We start from the raw sequence: 13,455 nt of genomic DNA, 5'->3' as shown, positions 1-13,455 counted from the left end.
AATCCCAGATTGAATACCCCCTTAGTATCCAAAGGATGTACCATAGGAATAGTCTACTAGGCATTCACATAATCCAACCAGAAGCTGTGCTCCCCAGTGTAGGCCTAGAACATATACCAAGAACCACATACTGGGCAGGAAGAGCTGTCACACAGACCCATTTTAATGGGATTTAGAGGAGTATAGTATAATTAATGTGTAACCTAATAATACATTTTATGGCATCAGTCATAGCATCCCTGACACTACCTACTGTATAGTCTGCCCCGACTTATCATCAAGAGAGGACCACCTCCTATATGGTTTGCAGTAGTGAAAGAGCCTAGGAGGTTATTTCTCTGTATCATTTTTGATCCATCAGACTTTTTTGCAGCAATTTATTTATAATGAATTTGTTATAGTTTTAAATATCCATTTTTCAAATTAATTTTATTTATTCACTTTTTAACTTATTCATATTTTTCACTTAAATTCAATGTTAGTATGTTTTCTCGTTCTCTCTCCAGGACTCTGTGACACTTTGCTCTTATCCATTTGTCTTTGATGCTCAAGCCAAGACCAAAATGTTACAGAGCGATGCCGAGCTGCAGATGCAGGTATGTGATGGGCGATATGTTTATTGTAAAATGAAAGTATATGGCTAAAGGTACCTAATCGGGACAGCGCTTTACATTATATATTCCTATACTAGTATACTGACTACAAGCTATGCGTTGCAGGGCTGGAACTAAGGATGTACAAGTGGTGCCCTTGTCCAGATTGTAAGATGGTGTAGGAGGGGGACCTATATTCAGCTTGTATGGTGCTTGAAAGACCCCATGCAGTTAGAATTACCCAGTGCTTAGATGATACCAGTGCCCAGTATCATGCTTCTTCATAATGTACAGTCTCAAATTAATGCTAGGACATAATGTTCTCTTTATAGGTGGCGATAAATGGTGCCAATCTGCAAAATGTCTTTATGCTCCTCTCTCTGGAGCCGATGCTGGCCAAGAACCCTTTCCTGGTGCTGCACGTCAGGAGGACAAGCCTGGTGGCCGATGCTTTGAGGGAACTCAGTATTTACTCTGACATAGACTTGAAGAAGCCTCTGAAGGTAGGAGAGGCTTTAGGTACTTGTGTAGTTTCACGGCGCCAGAGCACGCCCGCTCTAGCTTTGAATCCTGCCAGCTTGCCAAACTGCCTTACTTCTCTTAGCTACTGTTTTTAGCTGAGCGCGACCTCTTTAGTCAGCATAGATAGTGTTTTTAGCTGCAGTTATCGTGTCCCCGCGACCTTAGTCAGCGTAGCGTCCCTGTCGGAGGCAGTGAGCGCAACGTTATCATTCAGAGCGGTACGCACTTAACATAGTCAGTCAGCTGTAGGATTGTGTGATGTAACGTAGTCAGTCAGAGCGGTACGCAGTTAGCGTAGTCAGTCAGCTGTAGGATTGTGTGAGAGACTGACTTACATGATGGCGAACCTGATTATCTTCTTTTCGCCCCAGACGGAGGAGGAGGCGGTGGCATTCCTGCAGGGCCACCAATTCCTGTCACACAGCCAGACCTGCCCCAATTGTCACCCCATGAGGCTGAGTGTGAGGGAGCGGGTGTGGCACTGCCATATCCGCAGCTGCTGGAAAAAGGTCAGCGTCAGCACAGTGGTTCAATGGGTGTCATCTGACATTTGTCACCCTGATCCGCTTTGTGTACTGCTGGGCTGAAGAGCTGACCAGCATCCGGTTCTGCGAGCATCACCTGGGCATATCGCAGAAGACGACAGTCATGTACAATAATTCAATTTGGGAGGCCTGTACTGATGATCTGCTATCGCAGCCTAGGCACCATCGTGGAGGTGGACGAGAGCCTCTACGTCCAGGGACATAGCCAAGTTGGCCACATGCTGCCTCAGCAGTGGGTCTTCGGGGCATCTCGGGGGAGATAGGCCAGTGCTTTATCATGGCAGTGGAGAGGCGTGATGCCAGCACGCTAATGGCTGCCAATGAGACCCACGTGGAACCGGGTACCACTATCTACAGCGACTGCTGGAGGGCGCATAACACACAGCAGTTGGAGCAGACTGGGTACTAGCACGCCAGGGTGAACCCCCGGTACCACTTCGTGGATCCGGACACCGGGGTTCACACCCAAAATATCGAAAGACTGTGAGGATCGTGCAAATGGCGCAATAAGCGCCAAAGGGGGACCGTGCATCATCACCTGGACTCGTATCTCCAGCAGTTCATCTGGAGGAAGAGCGTAGGTGCAGAGGACCCCTTCAAGTGCATCCTGCATGCACTGACCCTGCTCCCCCAAGTAGACTGTCGACGCCGCAGAGCCAGAGTCCACAGCGTCCACTTCAGCAGCTGCTTCCAGTTCAAGTGCTGATGATGACACTGCAGTTCCTTAATTACTTCTTTCTAGATTTTCTTCTTTTTTATGTCTTTTATTGTTCTTAAAATTTTTTCCTCATTCATCTTCTTTATCATTCACTAAAAAACAGTTAACACATGTCGTCATTACTGTCTCGGGTGTATGATTTTGCAGGTGTGAATGTGTTCCTGAAACACCCCCTTCATCCACGTCATTCCGAAGCATGGCGAGCGGACGCGATACACGTCCTCCCGACCTTTTCATACCCCCACTATCCACGTCGGCGTAGAGTTAAATTTTATAAAGTGTGGCGAGGGCAGGCAGCCAGCCACCGAGCCCGATGCGTGGTGAGCGGATGCTGGAATACATGTGAAGTAATCCGCGTCGCCACGCTTCGGGATGGCGTGGATGGGGGAATAAACAAGGTTTATTCGACAGCTGTTACGTCGACTAGTGTCATTGTGAACAGGTTTAATAGTGTTTTGCACACTGCACCCCTATGTGCCCATATACCCAACTAAATTTAGATAGACCCTTCTTAGCGTTTTGCAGAGAGTCTATTTCTCTATGGAAGTACAAATGCAAGTGAGAAACTACACAAGTAAGGCAGCTGGTGAGCTGCCAGAAATCAAAGCTAGAAAAAGCGGGCGCCACGCTCGCGTAAGGCAATTTGGCAAGCTGCGAGGATTCAAAGCTAGAGCAGGCGTGCGCTAGCGCCGTGAAACTACACAAGTACCAAGGCTTTATATTGTTGGGGCTGTAAAAGTTTTGTTGCTATTGCTGTTGAAAAATGGTCATTCTTTTTTACTTTTCTGAGCCATGTATGTTTAATATACAGGTCCAGACTCCCTTATCCGTATATTCCAAAAACCGAAATATTCCGAAAACCGTGGTATCTCAGAATATTTCGTTTTTTTGGTTTGATTTTTTCCCACAGCCTCTTTTTCCATACTTACCTCATCCCCCAACATCAACGGCAGCCTTCGGCATCCTCCTCAGCTGCATCTCTGGTCCCAGGGGTGCATTGCGGGAATGCGCGGGCGAGCCGGTGACGCCCGCGCATTCGCGCAATGCACCCCTGGGACCAGAGATGCTGCTGAGAAGGATGCTGAAGTCTGCCGTGGACGTCGGGGGACCATTGGGCACCGACAGGGGACCAGGTAAGTGTGGATAAAAGTATTTATACAGGTATTCCAAAATCCGTAAAAATCCTTTATAAAAATTTTTGGCCCTAAACATTTTGGATAAGGGATACTCAACCTGTATTAGCTCCTGTGCAAACACATGCATACATTTTTGTCCACAGAAGTCATGGATTGTCATCGAACACATAAATATGCATTCAAGTGAACCCTGTGTTAGTGTCTTATGCATATATCTTGACTTACAGGTGATATTTGATGGTGAAGAGGCTGTGGATGATGGAGGCGTTACTAAAGAATTCTTTCTGTTGCTTCTCAAGGAACTGTTAAACCCTATATATGGAATGTTCACTGTCTTTCCAGACTCCAATCTGCTTTGGTTTACTGACATAGTAAGTCAAAAGTAACTGTAACTACACAATCTGCAACTTGTGTTTAGGTAGGAGTTAAAATTCTGTATGGCCACTTAAAGTTGCAGTTTGTTATTGTCAATATTATGAAGAATACAGGTCTCTTGTGATTTATTCTTGGGACTCCGTCAGTGTTCCCTCTAAGCTGTGCGCGCGCACACACCTTGACGAGCGTGCGCACAGACATTACAACTGAGCGCACAAAGCAGCAGTGGTCCCTTTTTGCAGTTGTGGACTCAATTAATGTGTGTTTCACCCATTAACTACATTGTGTGTTTTATTTTGAATGTTTAAATGTTTAATATAATTTTGAAGTAAAGTTAACACAAATGCCAAACGTCATTTTCCAGTTATATATTAAGTGACGCACAAAAATGTAAATTTCATTCCAAAGTTGCACAGCCAAAATCTTTAGCCGCACACAGCCTTCGTAAAATTAGAGGGAACATTGGACTCCGTTTAATCTATTCCCTACTGTTGATGAGGGGGATTCATTGTCTGCAAATAAAAAAGTGGCCAACAAGTCCGGCTTGTCTACATTAATGAAAGGCCTGGCTACTCTAATCCCTATATTGCCATAACCGTCGGTTAAAGGTGGTGGGTTCTTCATTTGAAAAAAATGGGAGTAAGTGCTTTCAAACTAGGTACCCCCAAAAGGTAGCACCCATACTATACTGCAGAAAGATAATCCAGATCTTCCCTCCTACTTGGTTTACATAAATTCAGGTGCACCCACAGTTATAAAAGAACGCCACAGACTCTATTACCATGTGTTATGAAAAGCATACATTTTGCATGTATGGGCTAGAAGTCTGCTATTACTCCCAAAATGACACATGCACATGTGGGAACAACCACACATTTGAAAACGTTTTAAAATTGAAAATTATGTGGCCCCTTTCTCTATTGTCTGATGATCACCTGTAGGTTAGGGGACATGGTGGGACTGCAGTCCACAGAGATGCTTGGTGGTGGTGTGCACCGGCGCCTGGGTTCAATGCAGCAGCTTTCGTAATGCTGGTCCTCATCGTGACATAAGGCAACCCCATTGATGTGACATGGCCTAACGGGACTATGGCCACATTCCTGGTAGTTCTATTTGCAGGATTTCTTGCCATTTGGAGCGCTGGCCAAAATAAACTGCACCTAATATGCAGCGTAAATGGTGCCAAACAGGGAATATCCCTGGTCTTTGCCGCAGTGGGAAAGGGGTAAGGCCAGGGACCAACTCTGCTTGGAATGGTGGTCCAAATCATAGATCAGACCTGGGAATTTGGTGGAAAAATGGTAGAAGAATGGGTAGAAGGACACATCGGGCCCTTTCTCCCACATACTGACCTATGTCGGCTGCCGGGCGGGGTCCCGACAGTCGGGATCCCGACTGTTAAAACACTGACGGCCGGGTTCCCGACAGCCGTCGGCTATTTTCCCTCGTGGGGGTCCACGACCCCCCACCGTGCCCGCAGCGTGGCGAGCGCAGCGAGCCTGCAAGGGGCTTTATTGCGCTGGCCACGCTGTCTGAGACCGGCCAGTCGGGATCCCGACTGTCGGTGAATCATACCACACCCCCTATGTCACATAGGGGCATCCTTATTTGAAAGAGTAGTCCAGTGTATCACAAACTTTTTCGAAGATAAAAAATACCAAACAAACTGTATTATAATTTTTCTCACGGCACCCCTTGGCCAAAGTTTTTTTTTTTTTACTGAGAAACGTCAAAAACAAATATAAAATCACAAATTTACTACATTTTATGTCTTCCTTTGGATCAGTTATGTGGGGCGTAAAAGGAATCACTTTTATTTGTCCACACATTTTATGATTGGAAGCTGCAAGCACTGTTTTTTCCTCCTTAGATTAGCTTATTAGGTTAACCAACAAATAATTTTGTTTGTGGACCCCAGGGAAATTACATTGCCCCTTTATTAATGATTAGATTACCAGACTCTAACTTACGTAGAACACAAAAAAAACGACGTTAATCCCCCATCTTACATCAAATAATTTTGTAGGTTCACATTTGAAAGCATTTCAATCAAGACAGCGAAGATTTGCAAAGAAATAAAACGCTCTCTTCACGCTCACTATGTTTAAAATTGTTTTAAAAATACATTTGCCCATTTTGGTAAACTTTTTTGCATCTCCTTAAAATGAGCAAAAAGGCTATTGGTATCATTTGAAAATATAATGAGGGTTATCCATTTAGTTGGCAAAACCCCTGAAGTTTTAAAATTTTTTATTTTTCAGTGATATTTTTGGGGGGAGCAATGTTGCCCCTAAATATGTTCACACAAAGACACAGTTTCTCACGGAAACGAGTCTGCTTTTGGGGTTATTGTTTCGCCTCACATCTGGCGGCAGCTTTTCAGGGCTAATTGGATATCCCCCAGTAACGCCATTGCCAGCGGTAAAAGAGTTCTGAAAAAGACAAGGGGCCAAATGTAATAGGGTGAGAGTTTCAGAAAGTGAGAGATTTTGGGAGAGTTTTCCCATGTTTTTTAAAGCAGCAATCAATTACATGGCAAAATCAACCTGGTTTTGCAGTGTAATTGATTGCTGCTTTAAAAAAAAGGGGAAAACTCTCCGAAAATCTCTCACTTTCTGAAACTCTAGCCCTATTACATTTGGCCCAAGGTATAATACAGTATGTGGGTACTGTGTGAAAAAAAAAAAAAAGGGGGGGGGGAATTCTGGTGCACTCTGCCCTGTTCTGATGGTGGGGCGGTGTGCACAATCGCGTATTTGTGCATGTGCAGACCACGGCAACAAACTGCTTCGGGGAGTTACACACTCGCTGGCCCATTTGTTGCGGGGAGGGGGGGATGGAAGTGGAAACAGGACTCACCCATGGGAACTCCCAGCATTTTATGGGCGTCCCCATGAAAACGCTGGGCATTCCCATGGGTATGCGGGCTGGCGGATGCCTGCCGGGGGTGGGCGGCTGATGTCATAGACCTGCCTTACTGACCTCGCAAACAAGCAGAGCATTGAGTATTGAAAGTGCAGTGCACTGCGCTGATCAATGGACGACGACAAGCAAATGAGGTAGCGTTCATCTTCTGCTACCAATCATATACTGTATTAGGGACAGGCTAGAAGTGTGGGGCTTCTTTCTGTCATTACAGTCAAACACCAGAGGTAAGACACGCACTAGACTGACTCAAATTTTCTTTAACTTGCGTTGTGCATTCTCTAAAAACGACTTGATCAATTCAATCTTCACTTACAACCAAACAAGTGTAACTGGGCTTTTCTCACATACAGTAGGCAATGTTCAGTGAGGGTCTATTGATAGTAATAAGGAATGTGCAGTCCAGGACCAAAGCAATAAAATGCACCTGCAGCTGCGTCCTGATAAATCTAGCCTCAGTACGCCATGCAGCATGAGATGCCTGGCTGGAGTGAGTCGTCAATTCCCGTAATGTTAACGTGTTTATGTAGAGTAGACCATCACCAAGAGTAGATTACAATGGGCTTACTTTTCAAAAGCCTAGCTTTGCGGCAATGACCCTCCATATTTTGATATATATCACGTTTAAATGCATTACAACATCAATGTTACTGAAAAGCCTTGTACGACGCAGGTAAATCATTTACTTCATATTATTGATTTCCTCTATGATGCTTCTTGATTTAAAGTACACGTTTAGTTTTTACTCTTACATTACACATTTGTAAACGTATTGTTTTTTTTTTTGCCCTTAATGTAGTGTTTTGTGGAACACAACTGGTTCCATCTTATTGGCATCATGTGCGGTTTAGCCATTTATAACTTCACAGTGGTTGATCTCCACTTTCCATTGGTGCTATATAAGAAGTTACTGAATGTCCCAGCCACTTTAGATGATATGAAGGAGCTGTCACCAACAGAAGGAAGGTACTGTACATCCAACTGCCTAACCGTGTGAAACATGTACTTGCTGGGTGTGGATCGTATTGTCGACCAGACTTAAGTCGACACTGTTGGGTCGACAGGCAACTAGGTCGACATGTGTCTAGGTTGCGAGGTCGACATGGTGTTTTTTACATTTTTTTTCGACCAAATGTCGACATGGACACAGTTGGCAGTCAACCGCATCGCTATGCTTCGGGCACAGTGCCTCACTGCGCTCGGCACACTATATTATTCTCCTACCACGCCCTAGTGGATGGTAGGTTATGAAATACCACCTGTCAGCACATGTCGGCTCAAAAAACAGTGTAAAAACCCATGTCGACCTCGCGACTTAATGCATTTGTTGACCTTCATCCATGTCGACCTTTATCCATGTCGACCTAGTTGCCTGTTGACCTAAGCCGTGTCGACAATACGACCATATCCCGTACTTGCTATCTTTTCTGTCTCATATAATCCACACTAAACATTGTTGCAAAAAGCCAACAAACTGAGCCTGATTATTTTCAAATAGTTTTTTATGCAACAGTCAAGCATGTAGTTGCTGGTCCAGGTTGTGGTGATGCGGGTTTCATTGTTCTCCTCTCAAAATATCATGGAGGCAGAAATACAGTATACCTAACCTTAGGGCCCTCTCTTGCAATTGGTTTCTAGTATTTGATTATTAATGGCAATATTGCGCAAAAAGCTCAAATGTTTATTCTATCCTGTTAGTACATGAAATAATGTCAAAAGTTACATAAATAATATTGTGTAGAAGCAAGGCCATTTTATTTAGCCAACATAATGGATTAGCAACCTCTTAATAATTTCCATACAGTTGTATTGGTGATACGCACCGTCTTTTCGTACCTTGTGACTGTTGTTCTCCTGACTTTGCTAACTTACTGGAACTTAAATGAAACGGACCTTCTCTTGTGTTTCCAACATGTTCTAATTGTAACCCTGAAATATTGGTTCCTTATTTAAAATCACCTCGCCATTTGTGTCCAAATGATGTGGTTCCATAGCATCTATTGCTAGGTATTGAAGGTGGGGGAGCAATCATGTGTTGGGTAGCTAATCGCTAATGGTAAAATCTGCTCTTAAAGCTACACACTGCAAACCTCCATTTAGCCAGAATACCGCACCACAGCATATTTGTCCTGTGAATATTAGGAATTTATTGAATTAAAACGAAACTGATATAGAAAATATATTTTGATAACTTTACAGGAGCATACACATGGGGCGATAATAATCTGACTGGATCACTTAGAAATCAAGCACGGATCGCTCTGTGTGTATGCCACTGAGTGAAGGCAATGCACGCTCCCGTGCGTCAATATCGCCCAACTAGATCTTGATTACATGTAGTCAAGATCTAGACAGATCGCCAGTTTCCTTAACAGAGAACACTGGTTAGCACAAATCACCCCGTGTGTATGAGCTTTAAAAAAACCGATTCATATTGTTTTGTGTCTCAATTTTTGTCTTTGCTATTGTTCCTCTAGGAGCCTGCAACAGCTCTTAGACTATACTGGAGAAGATGTTGAAGACAATTTTTGCCTTAATTTTACAGTAAGGAGATATTGGCTTGCAAAGTACAAAACCTGTTGGGTTTATATTCGAGCAAAATGTCTGGGGCAGTGGTCAGGGAACTGGAGTAAATGACCCCCAAATGGGGTAAAATGAAATTCCTGGGGGTAATGGACGATGGCGCTGCCGAGACACAGTGGGGCATGCATATGAATCTATATGCATGCCCCACTGTGTCTCGGCAGCGTGACTGTCCATTATCCCCAGGAAGCTCCCGGCTTCGACATGCACAATGCCACCAGGGCACGTCCGCATAAGCAGCGACCTGGCGCATGTCTTTTGTGCCATTTTATAATCAGTGCTCCGGCACCCACTCTGCCTCCACTTCCCACTCCGCCTGCAGTCCTGAGCCCTCCTCGGCTATATTAAAAGTATGAACAATAAAATGTGTAGATAGAGAGAGTTATGGTGTTTACACACGGGGGTGATATGCCGCGCGATGCGATCAGATCGCATCGGGACTCGCATGGCATGCATGAAGGGGCACAATTTAGACTATATAGTGCAGATCTGCACTATATGGTCTTGCCTGCCCTCTCTCTTTGACTGCTGATTTGCGCTCACACGGGAGCACGCATCGGCAGCGCATCGGGCTTGCAAGCACTACAAAAGCATGCGATCTTCACTATATCGGCAACATTGGAAGCCATATCTTATAGACAGAGAGAGTGAGATATCATACTATATTTATTTTGCTATGATAGTAATTAATATATGATTTCCTACCTTTCAAATCAAGGGGGCAATGTTGGCGTAGCTAAATATATTTTGGGGTAAAAGGTCCCCTTGTCTGCAGGCATGTATGGAAAAAGTTAATGTATATATACTGCAGGTGGGGCAGATGTAACATGTATAGAGAGAGTTGGATTTGTGTGAGTTGTTTTATTTCTGTGCAGGGTAAATACTGGCTGCATTATTTTTACACTGCAATTTAGATTTGTTTCAACACACCCCACCCAAATCCAACTCTCTCTGCACATGTTACATCTGTCCCACCTGCAGTGCACATGGTTTTGCCCATTTTGAAAACAAATTTGTACTGCGATCAGATCTGAATAAGGGCCATTGTGTAAGGATCTGGGGAGATGAATCCAAGCAGGCTGTCCATCCAATAAAAATAAAATGTCCAAAGAATAAAAGAAATTAGCTGTATCCTGACGCCTTTAGTTGTCAGCTGACAACTTTTTGAAAAATTAAAGTCGGATAAAGTGCCTGATTCTGATTTGCTCGGTAAGGTGCAAAGATCGCAGCTTACTGAGCGCCAGAGAGCCCGCCCCGCCGAATACCTGCCCTCCATGAAATACCATCGCTACCATGCGAGAGGATGTGTGATTAGGACACATCCCCTCGCATGCCTCCGCTGCAGGAGAAATCATTTGAAGGTCGCCTACCATCGAATGATTTCTGCTTTTGCAAATAAAAGTCAGTGGGAACTGACTTTTTATTTCCAAGCACCGAGACGAAGACAGGGCAGGTGGCTAATGTCCCGTAGTATCAGATGCCCGCTCCTGGCCCAGCCGCGTATCCATGAGAATGACCAGCGTTTTCATGGGGATATCCATAAAACGATGGCCATTACCATGGGCAACCGCTGTCTGCCCCCGGCCCGCCCCGATATTTGCGAACGCCTCCGCAACTATGCAAGTCCCCAAAGCTGTTCGCAAAGGGGACCTGCACATAGGCATAAATGCCCATGCGCAGTTCCTCAAACATCGGGCAGGGGCTGTACTGGCAGAAACCCCTAAGTCCAGAAGAGGATTATCTTGGACAATTGGTTATGATTACTGGGTTCCTAAAACAGTATGTCTTATCTAAAGGGAGCCTGTAATTTTTATTCTAAATTTGTATAGAAGTGAATGATGCACAGTTTGCCCTTTCACATACTGGTATTTCAGATAGTAAAGCTGCAGGTTAATAGTCTTGTGCCAAACACACTGATTTATAACTTCTGTTTTAAATAGAGATGTTTCCTCGTCTTTCTGGGGAACACTATGCTTATACTCCTGTTATGCATTTACTTATATGTTATATGGGAGATTTGTTCTAATGGGAGCAGACTAGCGATGCTGCGTCTCATAAGAATAGCGGTCCCTCTACATAATACTGCTAAATGCAGCAGAACACGTCTGTATCTTGTAAATGTATATATAAAACATAATAGGAAAATATTACAGTAAACTGAAATATTTTATGCTTTTTATGTCTTTTTATGTTAGATCTGTAGGGAAAGTTATGGGCTCACTGAAATAAAACCATTGGTGCCTGGAGGAGAGAAGATAACTGTGAATAAAGAAAACCGGTATGTTTTACAATTTAAATTTATGGGGATGTCCATACTCTTAGTCGCAATGCAAACCGAAGAAAAGTCACCACGCGGCTTATAATGGAACATAGATTTTAGCAGGGGCCACTAACCATGGAAGTATAGTCAGCTTTGTTAAAAAAGAGAAGGCATAGTCAATGTTTCGATCTGAGGGTCTTTTCCCATTTCAAGATTTGTCTGATAAATCTGGTGTGCTTTTGTCAGCATGCGATACGATCAAACGTTCGATCATGCGATTTCACCTGATTTCTGATTGCAAGGGGCATGCGATAAATAGCATGATTGTATGCACAACAAAAAGCAACAATAAAAAGCATTTTTGATGAGATTTATCGCAAGGTGAGCTTAAAGGGAAATCGGGCCCAATATCGGCTCAAATGCAATCGTACAAGTGTATGGGCTACATCAGGTTAAGTATTGGACACCAGCATTGGATTTTGTGGGGTGAGCGTCTACTACTAACTCGGGAATAATGAGAAATTTTTAAATGCTTATAAAGACAGAAGCGTTCCTTGTAAGGGTGAACTCCAAAGAGCTAGCATGGTGATTGAGCCACAGAAACCTGGCTAAACAGAGAAATGTTCAGGAGCTTCCGATACTTCTCCAGATACAAATGTAGAAATGATAGTGGTATATGTGTTTATAATTTAGGAATGAAGGATGTGTCCCCAACTTTACAGTTAATAATCTTTCTCATTCTTTGTAGACAAGAATTTGTCGATTCTTATGTAAACTATGTGTTCAATAAGTCAGTCCAGGAATGGTATGAGGCATTCTCTACAGGATTCCTCAAAGTCTGCGGTGGGAAAGTACTTGAACTGTTTCAGCCCTCTGAACTGAAGGCCATGGTGGTTGGCAGCAGCAACTATAACTGGCAAGAGCTGGAAGAGGTGAGAGCCATGAAAAAACAAACAAAATGCATAAAGATTCAGTCACTAAAGGTCCAAACACACTGGACATTTTTTGGCCAGCAGGTTTGGATAACGATGATGGGGAAAATCGCTGGGCAATTTTCCCTGGGGTGGATGACTTTCAATAGAAGAATGTGGCAAAGTAGCCCAGTGTGTATGGTCCTTAAGAGCTGATTTCTAGAAAATGTTTTATGAAATTTGAAAAGCTGTTGCTGAGTTTTTTCTTGTATGTTCTTTTATTTTTAACCTGTGTGAAGGGCAATGATTCTCTGCTTTAGCTTCCTTTTCTTGTCCGATGTGTTGCTGTATGCATTTGCTGGTCTCAGGTCTCCATGGATTAATGATTAGATTTATTTATTTATTATCCAGTAACCAATTTTATATACCACTTATTATGCAGGGTGTTAAGCTGTGTACACACGCGTCGATTTTTCCCTGTTTTCAAATCCACATTGAATGGTTTTTAAGACACTTACGATCTGCATTCAATGCGATGCACAGTCCCGTTTTCTCAAAAAGAAAAATAGACTGTGCAGCCAAGGAAATATCAAATTCGATCCAGTAAATCGAATGTGTACAATGTACCGTGAATGTAAATCTAATTCGATATTGAAATTGATATCTAATGCCAAATTGAATGGGAAGATCTAATGCCAGATCTAATAGAAAATCAAATCTAACATCGAATCTCAAGGTGGCCATACACACGCAGATTTATCTTCAGATCTGTCTGGTTGGAACAAAAACATGGTTATGGATGAGAGCAAATGACAGTTGACCTTGGAAATGCTGGAAAACTGACAAACTCACTCAGCCATAACCATGTTTTTGTTCCAACCAGCCAG

At 43.5% G+C, this 13,455-nt stretch overlaps 2 protein-coding genes across 3 annotated transcripts in view; both read left to right on the top strand.

Annotated features, from left to right (window-relative positions):
* Positions 1-13,455, top strand: part of LOC146066743 (putative E3 ubiquitin-protein ligase HERC6) — a 437,857-nt gene that overhangs the window by 190,939 nt on the left and 233,463 nt on the right. The gene's annotated exons all lie outside the window — the stretch shown is intronic.
* LOC146066707 (putative E3 ubiquitin-protein ligase HERC3) overlaps positions 1-13,455 on the top strand; it is a 108,466-nt gene that overhangs the window by 87,468 nt on the left and 7,543 nt on the right. For both annotated transcript variants that reach the window (XM_083179130.1, XM_083179128.1), the window contains 7 exons: positions 507-596; positions 926-1,096; positions 3,742-3,885; positions 7,614-7,780; positions 9,292-9,358; positions 11,593-11,675; positions 12,406-12,589. In XM_083179130.1, the coding sequence (XP_083035256.1) occupies positions 507-596; positions 926-1,096; positions 3,742-3,885; positions 7,614-7,780; positions 9,292-9,358; positions 11,593-11,675; positions 12,406-12,589 (906 nt within the window). The remainder of the gene's footprint in view (positions 1-506; positions 597-925; positions 1,097-3,741; positions 3,886-7,613; positions 7,781-9,291; positions 9,359-11,592; positions 11,676-12,405; positions 12,590-13,455) is intronic.

The sequence above is a fragment of the Crinia signifera genome, chromosome 1 (genome assembly GCF_055691185.1).
Source record: "Crinia signifera chromosome 1, ASM5569118v1, whole genome shotgun sequence".
In the NCBI taxonomy this organism is placed as follows: Eukaryota; Metazoa; Chordata; class Amphibia; order Anura; family Myobatrachidae; genus Crinia; species Crinia signifera.
Note: the sequence above shows the minus strand (reverse complement) of the source record. Positions and strands in the feature narration are given on the sequence as shown.